This window comes from Medicago truncatula, chromosome 4, assembly GCF_003473485.1.
Source record: "Medicago truncatula cultivar Jemalong A17 chromosome 4, MtrunA17r5.0-ANR, whole genome shotgun sequence".
Classification (NCBI taxonomy): Eukaryota; Viridiplantae; Streptophyta; class Magnoliopsida; order Fabales; family Fabaceae; genus Medicago; species Medicago truncatula.
In genome coordinates, this window is record NC_053045.1 from 31615098 (window position 1) to 31634134 (window position 19037).

Sequence of the window (19037 nt, forward strand, 5' to 3'; positions counted from 1 at the left end):
AAGGCCTCGACACAATTAAAAAATAATAATTAATTAATTCATTATAAGCCAATGAACTTATAATAAATACCTTATAAATTACACCTCCGATCACTACGATAAACAAAAATTCACATTTTAAAATCATTCAATTAATGATGTACGTAACTTATAGCGAATAAGTTTGTTGATTAAATTTGTAATATTTACTAAATTAGTGGTTGAATTAACTTATAAATATACGAAATCACATAAAAATTATGTTTAGTTGATATGTTTTGAGAAATAGAGATGACTCAAGCCTTAGAAACCAGGCTCGTCTAGAAAAACAAATTTACGGGGATGTATTGGATTATGATTCTAAGGAATTTTAAAAGATTTTTTTTTATCATGAAAAAGTCTTGTGGTATTCAATCAAGACTCTTTCCAATATAAAAAAAGTCTTGTATTATTCAATCAAGATTCCTTGTCATTTAAAAAAAGTTTTGTAATATTCAATCAAGACTCTTAATCACTTAAAATAAGTCTAGTGGTATTCAAAACCATTCAAATTTCGAAGGATTGTTTAATAAATCAGAATTTGATGGATTTTGTGGGATTTTCTAGTTAAATTTTAACGATTGTTTTTACGATTGTTTTTTTCTTTTAAGATTTTACTATCTCTCCCTCTCTCTCCTCCGTTCTCTCTCACTCTCTCCTTCCTTCTCTCTCTCTCCTCCCTTCTCTCTTACTCTCTCTTTTCCTCTCCCCTCTCTCTCTCTACCTCTCCCGTAAAAAAATAAATAAAAGAGTATTTATTGAAATTTTGTGAAAGAGAGTGTTATGATGTTTTTTTCAATTTTTTTTTTTGAAGGAAGATATTTTTTTCAATTATTTCTTAAAAATTCATAAAAATCTGTTGAAATCCATAAAATCATTTCAAATTCTTTAAAATCTTATGAATTAAATCTATTGAAATCCTTAATAATCTTTTAAAATCATCAAATTAATCAAAATCCTGCAGAGTCTTTTAAAATTCTTAAGACTTTTTTAAACAAAAATTGTCCTTTAAAAATCCTAATCCAATACACCCTCCTTAGACAGACATATTTTCAAACAAAAATTACAGAGTAAATAGTCAATTTCCCCCTTGAAATTGTAAGTTTCATCAATTACCCCCTGAAATTAACAAAACTTCAATTACCCCCCTGAAATTTCACAACGTTAGTCAATTTACCCTCTCTGTCAAATTTTTATGTTAGTGAACATGACATTTTGCAAATACCCCCTGAAGTTTTGCACTTATGTGCAAAATGTCCCCCGAACTTAAAAATTTATATTATTTTTTTCTTAAAAACAAACAATTAATAGTTAAATATTAAAACTAACTATTAATTTTGGAGTTTGGAAAAACTACATACATATATACATCAAAATAGGGAAAAATGTGTATTTTTAAAGTGACAATAATGGTTATTTCTAATAGACAAATTATTATTTTTAGAGGTTTATAAACAAATTAATAATCAGATTTTAATTTATATTTTCTCCTTCACCATCTTAGTCTTTTAACTCCTCCAACTCCTTCAACAATTTGCTCAAACCATTTAAACTACACAACCCCCAATAATAATCCACAAATCATCTCATTATTGTCACTTTAAAAAATACATAATTTTTCTCATTTTGGAGCCTATTTTGATGTATATATGCATGTAGTTTTCCCAAATTCCAAAATTAATAGTTAGTTTTAATATTTAACTATTAATTGTTTGTTTTTTAAAAAATAAAATATATAAATTTTTAAGTTTGGGGGGCATTTTGCACATAACTGCAAAACTTCAGGGGGTATTTGCAAAACGTCATGTTCACTAACAGAAAAATTTGACGAAGGGGGTAAATTGACTAACGTTGTGAAATTTCAGGGGGTAATTGAAGTTTTGTTAATTTCAAAAAGGTAATTGATGAAACTTACAATTTCAGGGGGGAAATTGACCATTTACTCAAAAATTACACGAGTTGAGACTGAGTTTCTACCTCACGAACCCGTTATTCCCCTTTCCTGACACTGTTCCGCATGTTCGTTCATCTTACTTCCTCCAAATTAATAGCCACGATAGCAAATACTAGGACTCTTCCTCAATTGCTCCTATGCGTGCGCCATCATTCATCTACCAAATTGTTCATCGCAGGTTTTCTCCTTCTCCAACCCATTTCATTTCTGGTTTTTTTTTTTTTTTTTTTTTTTTTTTTTAATATTCCTATTCGAAATTAATTTTAGCTTTTCAAATTTAAATATTTGGTTTTGTTTTGATTGAAGGGCTTTCCTATAACACGAATGAAACTGTCCTAAGAGACACCTTCGAACAACATGGGCAAATCATTGAAGGTAAAATTATAGAACAATAATTTTTCAAATGTTTAAGATCCCCAAATTGGTTATGTTGGAATTAATTAATGTTTTTGTGTAGTTAAAGTAATATGTAACCACAGGACTGGAGAGTCAAAAGGGTACGGATTTGTGAGGTTCAATTCTGAAACTGCAGCTGCCACAGCTCGCAAAGAATTGCACGGCCAGGTAATGGAGATTTCATATTTTAATTTATATCAATTAAATTGACACTGATGACCATTTTACAATCGAGAGGTTTGAACTTCATCTCTTGAAGTTATAAAGGCTGAACTATTATCATTAATCTCACACTTCAAGTGTTAGCTAGGTCATCACTATAAAAAACACGTTTTAGATTCATTGCATAATTGATGTATTCTTAAAATTGCATGGAGTATTTTAGCTATAAATTTTTCTTTCATTTGTTTTTTCACCCAATGTTGTGAACCTTTTTTTGTTCTTAATCATTTCTCAGATAGTGGATGGTAGACGTATTCGAGTGGGTTATGCACACAAAGGGTAACCACCAAGTATTTCAAGCAATTCACAAGACTCCAGCAGCTACAACAAATTCAAACTCTAATTTGATACTCTGTTTCTGTATTCTTAGCTTGTAATCAACTAGCGGAATTTTGAATTAATTTGTTTTGATACTCACCAAATGCTAGTTTACTAATTAGCATGTTTGGAATGGTGTTTACAATGGCTTTCTCGGGTTCCAATAGTAAATTAACGTGAATATAAAGAAGCTGCAATTAGTAGCATTCGGTAAACACACGTTTTTGGTTTATGCGGCCGCCAAAACAAACGTCACTTAGTACTTGTATGTTTGTTTGGGCATGTCACTACTCTTTCTCACATTCCATGGCTGTTTCACTGTGAATATTGAGAAGATTCAAAGTAAACACACGTTAAGTGAAAATCTTTTACCACTTAACTCTAGTTTGGAGTTGAGTCGTTTGTTTGTGTTTATAAGTTTATTACTGTATGCAAACATCTGGATAACAATGTTTTAGGTGGTTTCGGTTTTGTCAAAAATTTGTTTGAAAAAAATGTTTTGCAAAAATTACCACTTATTTTAAATTTGTTTGAAAGACATGATTCCAAATCACAGGTCTGTCGCTCCTGCAAAACTCGGGTCTATCTCTGCAATTCAATAAACCCTATTTACAACTCTCAATTGAAGAGACCGTGAAACCACATTCTAATCTACGTATATATGCATAGCAGAGTTTTGATCTTAAAATAGAACAAACTGTTTGTATTTCTCGACAGAACAAACTGAAACTACGATTTATAATAGAAGGGGATCTAACCATGAACTTCATAGGATCTACACTGTAAATACAAACTAATTAATCTTCATAGCAATCATTATTAAATAACCATTTTTCAAATTAAACAAAATTATAATAGATTGTAGACTACAGAATTGAGTTCTAGATAGAAGAAAAGCCGTGGAAAAAGTTAATAACGATGAAAAAAAAATCTGAAGATTAAAGTCACACAAAAGTAATTAATTATTCAGACCAAAAATCACTCATTAGCTATGACAGAATACAACATTACAATCTTAAAATCTTATACAGTCTTAAGTCTCATAAAGCATTGCAGAATAGTGTGCTAAAGTTAAAATAATTGTCTCAACAAAATGAATCACAGTTCCTCGTTTAGTTGTTTTTAAGTGGTCTTTTATTTCCTCACATTACTTGGACTTGTAAACCTATTCTAAGCCATACAGTGAACAAAATATACATCTCATTAACAAGCTTGTTTTTTACATATCACATCAGGTGGAAAATAAAGAAATATCAGAGGGTCAAGAAGCAAGGCATTCGAGCTGGTTGGCAAGAGATGACTCGGGTTCTATGCATGTACATAATACCCTCGAGACATATGGACGTACGTCTATTGTGTTTTTGGTTTGGAAACCTTTTCCCACGTAGAAAATATCAACCTGAGTAAGGAGTAAAAGATTGTACGAACGCAGGAAATCACAAAGTTCCAGCAAGAGGATGGCCAATACCATGGATAAAGCAACCTGAAGAACAGACTAATGAGATGCCGAGGGTACTGCCCAACCTGTATGATACCATAAAAACAACATCAATGTTTATTTAGCAGACAAGTACCTGGTGTATGCATGAAGATTGTGCTTGTGCTTATGAATTACGGTGTTATACTTGTCTACCACTAGTGCTATGTTGCAGGCTAATATAACTTCGTGGCATATGCATAAATTTTCCCTTTAAGAAATGAGTTAAAAAGGGAAAGAGTAACTATCTGGTCATTTTTTTAAAAACCATTAATATTTCCTGTAATCAATTGGAAATTTAAACAAAATGCATAATTTACTAGTCATATAATACCACCCACAAAAAAGACCTTAAAAAGCTTTTAATTGAACTCAAATATTAATGAAAGATGGGACCTGGAAAATTTTACTCTTGACAGGAAATGTTTTTTAGGGCTGGAGAGCATGAAGCTCTAGCAATTTATTTTAATTTGGTTTAAATACCAATTATTAAACAATAAAAATTCTAACCGGAAAAAGAAAATCCAGTGATTCCCAGGCAGCATGACGAACAGCTCTAGTCGGGTACATTGGACCACCAGGAGAAGTAAAACTATACAAACAAGTTTTCAATCTCGTACTTGTCGTCATTCTTAATTCCATACCTGTGCCATTAGCATAAACAAAAGAATGGCTTAGCTGAGTCAGGTTGAAAGAAGAATACTCCATGTCCAATTATTGCACCTGAATGGTTGATGTAGTACCCTGAAGGACCTTAATTTCTGAAAGATAATGCAGCAGCACAGGTTCCACCTTTAGCTTTTGAAGCTGGTAAAAAAAAAATCAACACCAATGATTAAGGGTAACATAATTTCTTCAAATCAAACAGAGGATATGGCTCTCATTTGTGAACAAGGTGATTCAGATGTACCTGATCAGTAAGTTCATTCACAAATATATCTGCAGGACCGCCAACTAAGAAAGCAGTTTGGAAAACAGGGCATTGTTTCAAGAAACTGTCAACTTTTCCAGCTGCAAAGAGGATAATATTAGATTTATAAAGACCATCGCATCATTATTCACAGGCATAGGCTAATTACTTCTCCGAATGGCTACCTGAATTGTAAAATAGAATGAACCTCGAGAGCAAAAGATACATATCTCGCTGAGCCTGATAGTTCAATGAAAAGTAGTGTGTTTCAGAATGCCATTGCTTGCGACAAAAGTAGACTAGCTAAAAGTCCTATAAATAATTGTTGGCTGCATTAATAAAATCCCAACACTAAAACTGATAGGGTATACCTGGAGAGGAATCTTATTCAATCGAGTGTGGTCTAATGCAACATCATCCAAGAGGTACTGAATTTTAGGGAAGCACAAAGAACATGCAGAAGAAATGGAAAAAGAAGCAATAATTACAACCTTAGTCAGATGATACACATCAGTTAAAATAAATATAGGATCCCACTAGAATTCTTACACGAAATATAGACTGGAAACGCCTTGTATTTGTTTGAATGTCAATCCTGTACATGGCACCAAAAACAATTAAAGCAATTCCCTGATTGATTTTCCAAATATGGTACAATGCCCACTCTATCATAGTAGAGGTTTGAGCCCATGAAGACAGTCTTACTAACATTTGGCAAAATTGCCAAACTTTGGGTTTTTTAATGGATAGGATAAGGTCATATTGGATTGCTATTGAATCGGCATAGAAAGACTATTGATAAAATCATGTAAAGCAAACAATCTTTTTTTAAAAGATAATAAAGAGAACCCACATATATTATTATTACTCATAGAATGATTTTTAAAAGTGAACAGAATTGTAACTTATAAATGCCAGCCAATCCAAATCCACCTTGTCTTTTTGCAAAATTTTAAGTAACATTTTAATTTATAACAGCCTGTATTCATACCAGAAAACATTTGTGGCACCTTGAACTAGGGCAGATGAATACCGAAGTAGCACTTCTGGATTATCAAGGTGAACTTCAAACATCTGTATAAGTGTATAGCGGAGTTAGGACTAAATAAAAGAGCTTTCACAGTGATTCTTGAAAGTCAATTAGAAATTGATAGGAACTTGAATTTCTTTTGGCAATATGGAGATTGACTCCTTACAACAAATGAAAGTCTATGTAACCCCTCAAAAACAGAACGGAAATAACAGAAATGAAATATACCCAAGAGGACAAAACCATCCCAACTCAAACCAGTAATTTGTAAAAACATCACCAAATTCTCATAGCAACTTCAAAATCATGTTTAGCCAAAAATTCAAATATAGAACATGCATTAGTTCATGATTAACTAGAATTTATAAATCTCAGCACTCATATTATATATGTCACTCTATAAATAATTATACTGGATATGTCACTTATCTTACATACTATATATTTGAAATAGTATGCACTGGGTTCCTAAGGATTAAATCTAAAACCTGTTTGAAACATTTGACAACCAGCTAAGAGAAAAAGGGAGTTGTGAGCTAATCCAAATGACCATAACCAGGTTCAGAGACACTGAGCGTGCTTCCAGAATATCATACAGTCAAATTGAGGAAGTTCATATTTGTCAGAATGTAACCATGTCATCAAGAGCGACTCTTATATTTTGTTGAAATGTGAATGTTCAAATTCAAAACTAGCAATGAAAGGCCATACTATCACACTAAATAAAAATTCCTTTAAGAAAGCAAAAAACAATACGGAATATACAAGCTTACATACCCATTTGTGAAACAGGAGGCTAAAAATATGCGAAGCAAATGACTGACTCCAGAGTTGGACAATCATGTCAAGGACGGGTTTTCCACTTTCAGGCACTTGTACAAAGTAGTCAGCAAGCACATCATAGAAACACAACGGACCATCCATGGCGTAATTTACAGGAGAAATGACATCTTCTTCCTTGTTGAAAATTACATCTGTCATTGTAAATAAAGAAAACCTCCACTTGGTAATTCTTGTTTTGCAAATAAAAAGAGAACAACCACATATTCATCCATCCCCTATCAAGAAAATAAAGATTATTGACCCCTTCTTTAGATTCAAATATACATTTGTTAGTTCTGAGTTCCATTGTTACATATTCTACTCATTTAGTATGGTTATCAATCGAGATTCAAAAGACCTATTTTTTTAATCTCGAATAGAATATTATTATGGATCTCAAAAGACATTACCAATACAAATATGACATTTTTAAGTAAAACCATGTGACATAGAAAAATTATAAGCTATATATCATATACAGACATCAAGATCCTTACATTTAGTAATACAAGACACATAATCCAAGACATGTTCATAACGTTAATCCTTACATGAAAATCTCATTTTAAACAAGAAAATCATCATCTTCCAAACAATGAACTAAAAACCACCATGAACATGCAAACAAGATAAACCAATTGAACACTGTAGCAATGACTCTTCAAATCAAAGGCGTGTCTGCTATCCAACACATGCAATTACATCACATTCAATTACATTATTTTCTTAAATTACTACAGTGTCGATGTGCCAGTGCCAGTGTAAGTCAATTAAATTATTTTCTTAAATTACTACAGGTGTCAATGTGTCGGCGTGTCCGTACAAGTGCCTCATAGCTATTGAATCAATAAACTATAATCATAAGATTCAAATTTCAAAAGCTACAATTACCTTTGGCTCGATCATCAACCTCTAAAGCAACATCAGCAAAAAGCTCCTGCAACAAATTACGCCTCTGCGACGAATTAGCCAAGGCCTGTAGCATAAAGAAAAATTAATCAACTAAACGCATAACAAAAAAACAAAAAATCATTTTTCTCGGCATCGAAAAACTCACCCGTTGAAGCTTCTTATGGATCGCTTGAGAAAGAGCATCGAGATAACCGGAGTTTCTCGGCAGCGAATTAGCGTCGGACATTTCTGATCGGAATCTGAATCAGCAAAAACCCTAGAAATTCTAATCCCGATCCAGAAACACCTTTATCATTTTCTAGAATCTTCCAAATAACAATATTTAATAAATAAATCGAAATTAAATTATTTTTTGAAGTGTATGAAAAATGAAAAACACAGAAGGTTCTTTTCTTTCTCTCTATTCTGCAACCGCTACCTTCTACTTCTTCCTTTGTTTTTTATTTTATTTTATGGTAACTTGGTAAAGGTATTGAAGAATAGCGTAGAAACGTGGAAAACAAAAAAGAGATGGTGAATGATTGAATTGATGTTGTTGGGACACGACACCACACGCTCTGATAATGTGTTGTTTTGAAATGGATGCGGTGGCTCGATGGAGTGTTTTGTGGTTTTGGATAATGGATAATGAAAATGTGACGTGGCACTTGCTTAAAATCAAGAGAAACGATATTTTTATAAACATTTTATAACACTTGACAATTTTTTCTCTTTTACTCACATTATATTTTCACTTTCTCTTTATTACTTTGATTTCATGCCAATACATAATTTTCTTTATAAATATGTTTTTAGTCTTTATAAAATTGGGAACTTTTAAGTTTAGTATTTATTTAATTTTAATAATTTTTTTAGTTTTATAAAAAAATTACTTTTAATTTTAGTCCCTGCTAAAACAAAGTTTGTTTAATTATCGGTAAACTCTTAAATTTTTGAACGATTTTTTTGAGATAAGTTTAGAACACTGTGAAAGGTTCATTACTAAAATTTAAAATTTTTTAACATGAAACAAATTAAATATGAGTTTTTAAATACGTCAAAAATTAAAGATATAAGTAATAAAATCTGGACATAAGAATCAAATTTTGCGATAATTTTTTGCAGAGGAACTTTTGGTAACGTTCTTGACACGTCTACAAAAAAATTATTCAAAAACTTAAGACTTTAAGCATAAATTAAACAAATTTGCATTGAGCATAGACTAATACTGAATGTATGTTTTTTTTTTTGTAGGGACTAAAGAACTATTAAAATTAAGTAAGGACTAAACTTCAAAAGTCTCGATTTTATAGGGACTAAAAACATATTTAACCCTTGATTTTATCATGATTTATTTACGCTGTACGTTTTTTATGGTTCAAATATATGGGATTTAACGTGCAAAAACTCGATCAACAAGGACTTTCATTTTTTTTTTGTCAAAACATATCTTTACTCACCAACCAACATAACCGCCAAAAACTCGAGTTAAGATCCTCTCCCTTTCATCCATTTGGAGAGATATAAACACACAAAAAATTCAAAAAATTAAAAAGTAATTAATGATGGTGGGATTCACTCAATAGTAGGACCCACCATCTATTTTATGTGTCTATCTCTCCCCAAATTGCATACTCCATTTATTATGCTAAATGGAGAGGATCTTTACCCCAAAAACTCAATCAATCAACTGTAATGGCGATTTTTTTTCGATTGAGTACCATGATTTAAGGAAATGAAATTTTATTAAATATCGATTGAAACACGGACATTTTATTATTTTTATTTTTTATTTTGAAATTTAATTAGAGTAAACCCATTAAATAAAATTGTTTACCCAATGCCATGCTTACGGATTGTAAACCATTAAATCACGAGCATTTTTTTTCTAAACAAGAATCAAAATTGAACTTCTCCATAGGAAAAATGCAAACAAATCACATAGATCAGGTCATGATATCACTAGCTTTATGAATTAAAAAAGAAGCGGAGATGACGCATTGAAGGGAGGATGAGGGCGGTGGGAGTGGACGTCGGTGAGAGGAATCGACAATGAGGCTGAGAAAGGAGGCACTGGAAAGTCTGATGAGGCGGTGACAACAAAGGAGGCACTAGAAGGTCTGATGAGGTGGTGACAACAAAGAGTAAAATTGTGTTCTTGATTAAATTTAATGGCTAAAATTAACTTTCTCATGAAGAAAAAATCTTTTCCTCACCCGTCCTAAATGCCACCTCTAAGAAGTTACCATTGATGATTGGTATGAATTGTTGTTCTATTAAGAACAAGTGGAATGCATTTAACATGCACAAAACACAAATTTGTGCACCATAAACAAATTACTTTTTCACATGGGTCAATTTGTTTTGACCATTGAATTAACTAAAAAACATGAGCGAAAATAATTCTAGTTGTTTTTTTTTTTTGTGACAAGGGACAAAAACACATTTGTTAATTAAAATTTAGGAATCTCTGTTGATCAATGAAATTTAAACAAAGGCTTTATATATCACATGTACCGTTACAACGATAAGAGTTATAAATCAAAATCTCAATCCAAGAAATTAAGTTGGAGTAAATAGTCAATTTCCCCCCTGAAATTGTAAGTTTCATCAATTATCCTCCTGAAATTAACAAAACTTCAATTACCCCCTGAAATTTCACAACGTTAGTCAATTTACCCCCTCCGTCAATTTTTTTTGTTAGTGAACATGACGTTTTGCAAATACCCCCCCTGAAGTTTTGCACTTATGTGCAAAATGCCCCCAAACTTAAAAATTTATATAATTTTTTTCTTAAAAACAAACAATTAATAGTTAAATATTAAAGCTAACTATTAATTTTGGAGTTTGGAAAAACTACATACATATATACATCAAAATAGGAAAAAATGTGTATTTTTAAAGTGACAATAATGGTTATTTCTAATAGACAAATTATTATTTTTAGAGGTTTATAAACAAATTAATAATCAGATTTAAATTTAAATTTTCTCCTTCACCATCTCAGTCTTTTAACTCCTCCAACTCCTTCAACAATTTTCTCAAACCATTTAAACTACACAACCCCCAATATTAATCTACAAATCATCTCATTATTGTCACTTTAAAAAATACATATTTTTCCCCATTTTGGGGCCTATTTTCATGTATATATGCATGTAGTTTTCCCAAATTTCAAAATTAATAGTTAGTTTTAATATTTAACTATTAATTGTTTGTTTTTAAGAAAAAAATAATATAAATTTTTAAGTTTGGGGGGCATTTTGCATATAAGTGCAAAACTTCAGGGGGTATTTGCAAAACGTCATGTTCACTAACAGAAAATTTGACGGAGGGGATAAATTGACTAACGTTGTGAAATTTCAGGGGGGTAATTGAAGTTTTGTTAATTTCAGGGGGTAATTGATGAAACTTACAATTTCAGAGGGGAAATTGACTATTTACTCCAAATTGTTGCGAAATAATGAAATTATTTTAAATGAGGATTTTGTATCTTTTGTTACTTTTGAGTTAAAATAATTGTGTGTTTTGAGATTAGTTCAATCTACTTATTATATTATAAAAGTAAGTCCCTAGGATTTTACCATTTTGCTCCTTGGAAGGGCATTTTAATAATTTCCTATTAATGGGGTGTGGTTAATGCCACCTCATCATTTTAGGGTGCATTCCCCATTTTGCCCTTCACCATTTTTTTTAATTATTTTATAATTTTTATAACTTTTATAATTTTTATTTTTTTTCAACTATTTTTTCAATTTTTTCACCCAAATTCAGTTGCTTCTAAATTGCCGTTGTGGGAGAATAAGATATCGTTTGATCCGGCTTTTTTCCAACTTCTCTACATTTTTAAGGAGAAGTTAGGTCAAACACACTATCAATTATTTTAATTTCAATATTGTTTAATCATCACAACGTCACAAATATTTTTATTGACGCTGTCATTTAATGATACCAAATATTTCTATTTCCTTTCTTCAACCTCGCGAATATATACACACACACATTAATGTTTAAATTAATATTTTATGTCCGTCTGTCTGTTTTTTGTTACGCTAATGCATATAATGTTTTTTAGTATTGCTTGGTTGAGTGCTACCTCACCGATTTTTATTAACTATTTTCCAATTTTCATATTTTTAAAAACTTCTGACTATTTTCCAATTTTTTATTTTTAAATATTTTCTAATTTTTTTTCTCACAAATTCAGTTGCTTCTACACTGCCGTTGTGGGAGATTAAGATACCGTTCGACCCGTTTTTTTTTCCTTCAACTTCTCTGTATTTTTAAGAAGAAGTTAGGCCAAGTACAATATCAATTAAGTACTTACTAAAAAAGGTACTTTTTTAATGCATAAAATTGAATGGAATGAGCTTTGGCCAAAAGTTGTTGAATGCTACTTCAAAAAACTATTTCTCGACAATTTATTTCACAATCATCTCTCTTCAATTCACGTTGGAAACCTTTTCTTTTATTTTCAAATATTATATTTCAATATTTTTTTTCTTCCATTTAAGTTTTTTTTAGCCGTTCCATTTAATTTTTTAAAGGAGGTTCCATTTAATTTTATTACCTTTTTTTCAAAGAAATTTTATTATCTTTTTATCACTTATATATTTAATTTAAATATCGTTTAATTATAACAACCTCACAAATATTTTTATTTACGCTATCATTTAATGATACAGAATATTTTTATTTTCTTTCTTCAACCTCGCAAATATACAGACACACATATTAGCGTTTAGAGTAATACTTTATGCGTGTCTGTTTTTTTGTTACGCTAATGCGTATAATTTTTATAAAATTTTGATTTTAATTAAAAGTAAAATTGTAGATGTCTTTTCTTCAAAAAAGGTATAGATGCCTAAAAAAATTATGATTATGTTATATATATACACACACACACACACACACACACATAAAAGGTATAGATGCCTAAAAAAATTATACTTATCTTTTATATATATATTGCACCTTTATATCATAAGAAACTATGCATATCTTTTTCTTATTCAAAAAAACTAAATATTGCTAAATAGAAAAGGTATTATTTTCTATTTTGTCAACATCAGATGATAGAATTTTGTATAAGTTTGATAATGACCCAAAAAATGTCATTCCTTATGTAGTGGGAATATTGTTGATGTAACACTATGGAAAAAATACTCCGTAGCTTTATCATTTACCATCTATTTACCTTGAGTTCCTTGCTTCCATTTTGTAGTCAATGACAACCCAAATATATGTAACAATTGGTCAGGTTCGAGGTTGCTCATCAACCTACATCATCCGGTTGTTGAGAAGTTTAAGACTTAGTAAGTTTGCATTATGATTTCACAATACAGTGTTAGAGTAACTTATTATTTCACAATCCGATTTGATTGTTTTTTGACCATGTTTCTTGAATTGTCGTCATGACTTTAACACTTCTCAAGCTCAAAGTCAAACTTCAGTTAAAACTTAAGTCAGAGTTCGACTTCTTCTCAACGTACTTCGTACAACGATTTTTTCAAACTGTCACATGTTAGGCCAATTGCTGAATTTATAAACTTAGTCAATGTCTGCTTTTTTTATGCACAAACATGCTTTGAGTTTTTTTACGCACAAATTAAAAATACATATTGCATTATTCTTTATTTCATGTGCATAATTTGTGTTAGGAAACATATTGCATCGCTATTTGGAAAACAACTAAATTCAATCATAACCAGTTTGGATTGTATTATGAGAGTTGCACCAAATGTTCGAAGACATCAATGTCAAATGGTGCTGGCTATATATGCACATGCGGAAGTGATGCTTAATTTCCATTTGTTTCAACAATGTTAATTGGTCAACGGGGTGCATATAATGTACATGCATGCGTTTATCTAGACTTTATAGGAAGATAATAGGATAATAAATTAGAAGTCATGTTACATTTTCTTTAGCTTAAAATCAGTTATGCTACCTTTATTTTATAAATTATATGTAACTATATTCGCATACATCTTATCCATGTAAATATGCATTAGACTAATATTGCAGTTATTTTTCTGTTTAGCATTTCCCAAACGAGGTGTCAAGAACAATTCTGAAAGGAAAGCGCAAAACAATCATTCTCATTGATGACCAGACACAGAGACAGTATAAATGTCATCTCATTACCGCCGATAGAGCAAGCTATGAAAATTACTTGGGTGAGCAGTGGTTCAATTTATGCAGATAACGAGTGATGGAAGAAGGTGGTAAGCTCATCTTTGATCTCGAAAAGTCACAAAAGAACTTGCAAATTCGAGTTGTTCCAAAGTAGATCTTTGTTGTTGAACTATTTTAACTTCTACTATTTTGATGTATCGCTTTGGACTGTAGTCGTAAACTATCTTGACTTTGGGATGTCATCTGTTCTTTTCATTTTGTCTGATGTAAGTATTGGCAAAAATTCCCTTTTGGTTAGTCTATGAAACTTGCAATCTCTTTTATAAACCTAACTATTATGTAACGTTAATCTGTACATTGTTGGTTCCTTCATTGGTTCCAATTAGTATCATGTTAATTGTAATGTTGTTTTCCTAATCTCTTGAGAAAAATAAAACATGCTATTTTCCTATTTACAATGCTTTGGTAAATGTTTTATAAATGTACATATATATAACTTCTAATTAACACTGCAATTTATTTTGTACCTAGCACTTCTAAAATGAGATATCAATGACATTTCTAAAAGGAACACGGAAAACAATCACACTCATCGACAAACAAACTCAAAAAAGATATAAGCGTCGCTTGATAACGGCAAAGAGAGCAAGTTACAAAAAATACTTAGGCGGCCAATGGTTCAAATTTTGCCGAGAACATATGTTAGAGGTATGTGATAAGTTAATTTTTTATCTAGAGAAGCCGCCTAAAAACATGCACGTTCAAGTCATTTCCAAATAAAGATTTGGTGTTCATGATCTGCACTTTCAACATATCACCTTAACTTTAATCCTAGACTAGATTATCTTCACTCACTGATGCTACGTCTTTGCTTGATTTCATTTGATGTAAATATGAGTATTACAACAAAACTCTTTTTTTATAATTTTGGATAATATGTAAATTCACACATCATTGATTTCTTTATTGGTTCCAATAGTTTTCATCCTAAATATTATGTCAATTCCTAATCTTATAAACTGATTATATGCTCTCTTAATCAGCCCATACATATTTTATGATGAATCACAATGTTCCGTCGTTTTAACATCTCTTCTTTCAATTTTTTTTTTTTATCGAATACGTTATTGAACTCGTGCGAAGCACGGGTTTGTAACTAGTTTACAAAGAAAATGCATTGTAATTTATAATTAGGGATTGAGGTTCGAAATACCAAAGAAACTTCACTTGTTCTATTATTTATATACGTAATTTAAAAATACGATATTAGGATCGTAGGGTGTTACACTATTATCAGAGGCGAAAGCAGAATTTCAGATGGCATGGGAGACTTCGGGGTGGGGTGGGGTGGGGTGGGGTGAGGGGAGGGGTCAGAAAAGCAATTTTCATATGGGTAACAATATGATCCTAAAAGGTTCATCCCGTTTATCTCATGGTTTTCCAACAAATAAGTCCACCCCAAAAGCAGCATAGTGTTTCTCTTTTGAGATTATAAAAGGTTAAAATATAAATAAAAAGGTATATAATGAGATCTCGTTATTATCTTGGTTTCGTAATTCTTTGTAATAAAAAAATATATAGCGAAGTTTGATAAAAAATAGGTCGCGTTCCTTTAAGTTAGTCGTTTGTAACAAATTAATCCTTTAAATTTTTTTGTTTGTAACAAATGAGTCCTTTAAGTCATAAAATATTTACAATATTACTATTTTTTTCGTCAAACTTCGTTGAAAAGTGCTTACGTACCATTTAACATTAAGGCATCAGGTCCAAAAAGTGTTTATGTCATCAAACAAGATTACTTGCATATATTTTCTACTTCTTGTTTCCAAATTCAAACGTAATTTTACTAAGAAATGTTTCATGAACAATATTATAAATCAAGTCATCCCATGGATTCCTTTCAATCAAAGACTCAATAATTTACCTATGAATCATAGTTTTGAGAGCAGTGAATTTGAACCCACCAACTTAACATTAAACATCAACATAAACACTTTTTAACCAAGTTTGAAGAAAGAGGGTAATGGCGAAAATATTTTATAAATTAAAGGACCAATTTGTTGCCAAAAAAACTTGAAGGACAAACGTCCAACTTAAAAGACTGCAAGAGGTATTTTGCCTAAAAAATAATGAACTTTGAAGATCATCAAAAATTTTATGTTAAATCTTTACTACAGTTAATGATCAATTGAGTGAATTAAAGGGATACACGTGAAATATTAATTATAAAACATTTAACATTAATTTCAATCTTATAAATAAATGGCTTCTTGCAACTCTTAAGTGTTAAAACCTATTTAATTAAAGATAACAAATGATGATTTTTTTACTTATAAAGCGATAAAAAAAATCAATTTATTACATGCAAAAGTGAAAAAATATGGCTCATATTCTCATGTTTACTTATGTTTTGATCATTTTTCTTTTTTCATTTAGAAGTATGACATTTTTGACACAATTTACATTTTTTTTCTAATTTATCTTGGATACAATATTTCATCACATTTTAGTAAAAAAAAAATCTTCTTGTTTGACAATGTAGGTAAATTTTCATGTAAGACAATATTTAATTGTCCAGCCCTTGTATATCATCAACATGCGAGTTGCCTTGATGGTTTTTGTTGGTACGAGGAAAAGTTTGAGGATGAATGATGCAGAAGGATGTTCTTTCTTTATTACTATTCTGCTGCAGATTGTGTTTTCTTTTCTCTTTGCTAATATCCGTTCTGTGTTGATAACATAAAGCAACCACTGCCTTCTTCTTCTTCTTCTTGTTATGATCTTTTCTTAAAATATATTTTTAATGTTAATTTTTACATTGTAATTTGATAATTTATTGAAATAGCGTAGTATCTGGAAAACCAAAAAGGGATGATTGAATTGATGTTGCGACATGCTCTGATGCAAAACTAATGTGTTTTTTTTTTTTTTTTCTTCTTCTGAGGAATTTAAAACTAATGTATTGGTCTTGGATAATTGATAATGAAAATGTGACGTGGCAGTGGTATGAAGTTTATGACCAACTTATATTATTCGCATATTGGTGGATAGAAATTGGTTTAATATGTACATGTTGTTTAATCATTCAATGTTATTCTATATTAATTTGTTTTAAAATAAACTTAAATTTTAAATGATTTTTGTCTATAGAATTCTTATCCAACCAAAATCTATAGTGCTCAGGAACTCACCTATTGATATTTGTTGGAAGAAAAAAAACTTAATTACAATTCATGAGATATTTTTTTGTATAGTTCTTAATTAAATTTATTATGATGTTTTTAAATCTATAATTTTCTCAAAATTTGTTATATATAAAAAAGATGTATATTTAGTTAAGAACCATGTGAAAAGTCCTATTTGTTGTGTTGTTAGTTCGATTAAGACATAAATTCATGAATGAGATTCTCGTAGAAGATGGTAGTATTGCCTGCCATAGGTAACCGATATGATAATCAAACGATAGTAGAACATGAAATTAAGAGAGCACTAAAAACAACTGGGATCAAACTTATTCTAAGAAAATTGGTTACACTTTGTTTTTGTTGAAATAGATTTACAAAAGAGAAATAAAAAATAGAGAAATAATGAAGAGAGGGATAAAAAAAATAAACTTGGTACTTTTATTTTATTATTTCGGAGAGAAATTAACGGAAAGACAATCTTTCTATATTTGTTTTTTATGGAGTGCATATGGTATGGTAAACCTTCCGTTCCGTAACACTTCAGATAGATTAAAATGAAAATAAAAGAGAATACAAAATATCAAGGAGACATACACTAAACCTAATAAAACTAATATAACTATTTGTTAAAAAAAAAAACTAATATAATCAGTCCAAAAGTCCAAACACAATTCAAATGCAAGAAAAGTGGTCAAATAAAAAGCACAAACTGAAGAAAAAAAACATGCACACATACGCTCTCACACACACATCACAAGCATTAGCAAACCAACGTATGAGTTCGAAACCATATAGAAAAATGCACGAGCTTTCACATCTCATGGTTGACGAATGAACTGACCATCAACACAGAAACATATCGACATACCATCAACTCATTGCAAGGCAACAAACAATACGGCTCTTTCGAGTCAAACAATCCAAACTCAAACATAAACAACGAAGAGGATATCACAATAGTTCGAAATCAATTGAAAGAGCTGACACATATATTAAGACGACGTTAACGCGATGGAGATAAACCTTAACATTGAAACTTGCATACCTCAACTAAATTGGAAACAATCAGCTAATCAGAGAGAATAAAACGCCTATCACGAACCCAGGGTGACGACACTGTAGTAAACTAGAAAAACCCAAATCTTGAATCCAGGAAAAAATATATGAAATGGAATTTGTGAAACATCCCAAAACCAGAAACACAAGCAAAAAAGAGGTTAACGTGAACCAAAAACCATGCTGAAACATTGCAGACATAAAGCTTCAGAAAAACACAAATGCATTTATAAATTAATACTACTAATTTATTTTAGGGTTAATAGTGTTTTTCATCCTTGTAAAATAGGCCAATTTTGGTTTTCGCCCCTGTAAAATTTTCAGTTTGATTTGCAACCTCGTAAAACTTTTTTTTTTCTTCCAGAAAACACCCCTCCCCCATCCAACTCAGCAAATTTGCTTACGTGGCGCTGATTTGGCATTTTTTTTCATTATTTTTAATTGTCCACGTGTAAAAAATATTTCCACATCAGATTTTACTTTTAAAATATTTGAAAATAAATTTTAAAAAATAAAAAAATCATAAAAATATTCAGTTTTTTTTTCCAAAAATATAAAAAATCGAAAAATAATTTTTAAAAAATTCAGAAAAAATATTAAGATTTTTTCCGAAATATAAA

At 30.6% G+C, this 19037-nt stretch overlaps 2 protein-coding genes and 1 long non-coding RNA gene across 4 annotated transcripts; 2 read left to right on the plus strand and 1 right to left on the minus strand.

Moving 5' to 3' along the window:
- The first annotated feature begins 1973 nt into the window (after nucleotides 1-1973).
- On the plus strand, nucleotides 1974-3138 carry LOC11437600 (glycine-rich RNA-binding protein 2, mitochondrial). Its single transcript, XM_003606607.4, has 4 exons — nucleotides 1974-2150; nucleotides 2279-2347; nucleotides 2430-2536; nucleotides 2826-3138. Exons 1-4 carry the CDS (start codon nucleotides 2036-2038, stop codon nucleotides 2871-2873), a joined length of 339 nt encoding a protein of 112 aa, XP_003606655.1. The 5' UTR covers nucleotides 1974-2035; the 3' UTR covers nucleotides 2874-3138.
- A 725-nt stretch (nucleotides 3139-3863) lies between these two features.
- Nucleotides 3864-8645, minus strand: LOC11410183 (uncharacterized). 2 transcript variants are annotated; one of them, XR_003011555.2, is made up of 11 exons: nucleotides 8205-8645; nucleotides 8039-8123; nucleotides 7103-7299; nucleotides 6287-6369; nucleotides 5845-5890; nucleotides 5667-5723; nucleotides 5481-5535; nucleotides 5296-5396; nucleotides 5109-5192; nucleotides 4896-5029; nucleotides 3864-4432 (listed from the first exon to the last, which is right to left on the minus strand). XR_003011555.2 is itself a non-coding variant. In XM_003606609.4 (11 exons), the coding sequence occupies exons 1-11, from the start codon at nucleotides 8283-8285 to the stop codon at nucleotides 4259-4261; spliced, it is 1077 nt and encodes a 358-aa protein (XP_003606657.1). In that variant the 5' UTR covers nucleotides 8286-8642; the 3' UTR covers nucleotides 3864-4258. The 2 variants fall into 2 exon arrangements, 1 of the variants encoding a protein (XP_003606657.1); XM_003606609.4 differs by having other exon boundaries at nucleotides 5129-5192; nucleotides 8205-8642.
- A 7860-nt stretch (nucleotides 8646-16505) lies between these two features.
- LOC112421415 (uncharacterized) lies at nucleotides 16506-17187 on the plus strand. The gene is made up of 2 exons (XR_003011742.2): nucleotides 16506-16614; nucleotides 16719-17187. It is a non-coding gene; the product is annotated as an uncharacterized lncRNA (long non-coding RNA).
- The last annotated feature ends 1850 nt before the right edge of the window (nucleotides 17188-19037 follow it).

Bases quoted from the DNA above. Each gene is read 5' to 3' on its own strand.
- LOC11437600 (XM_003606607.4), top strand. From the start codon at position 2,036: ATGTTCGTTCATCTTACTTCCTCCAAATTAATAGCCACGATAGCAAAT. The intron at 2,151-2,278 runs GTTTTCTCCTTC...TTTTGATTGAAG, and splicing joins TACCAAATTGTTCATCGCAG to GGCTTTCCTATAACACGAAT. The intron at 2,348-2,429 runs GTAAAATTATAG...GTTTTTGTGTAG, and splicing joins ACATGGGCAAATCATTGAAG to TTAAAGTAATATGTAACCAC.
- LOC11410183 (XM_003606609.4), bottom strand. From the start codon at position 8,285: ATGTCCGACGCTAATTCGCTGCCGAGAAACTCCGGTTATCTCGATGCT. The intron at 7,300-8,038 runs GTAATTGTAGCT...TTACAATGACAG, and splicing joins GGTTGATGATCGAGCCAAAG to ATGTAATTTTCAACAAGGAA. The intron at 5,030-5,128 runs GTACTACATCAA...CTAATGGCACAG, and splicing joins AGAAATTAAGGTCCTTCAGG to GTATGGAATTAAGAATGACG.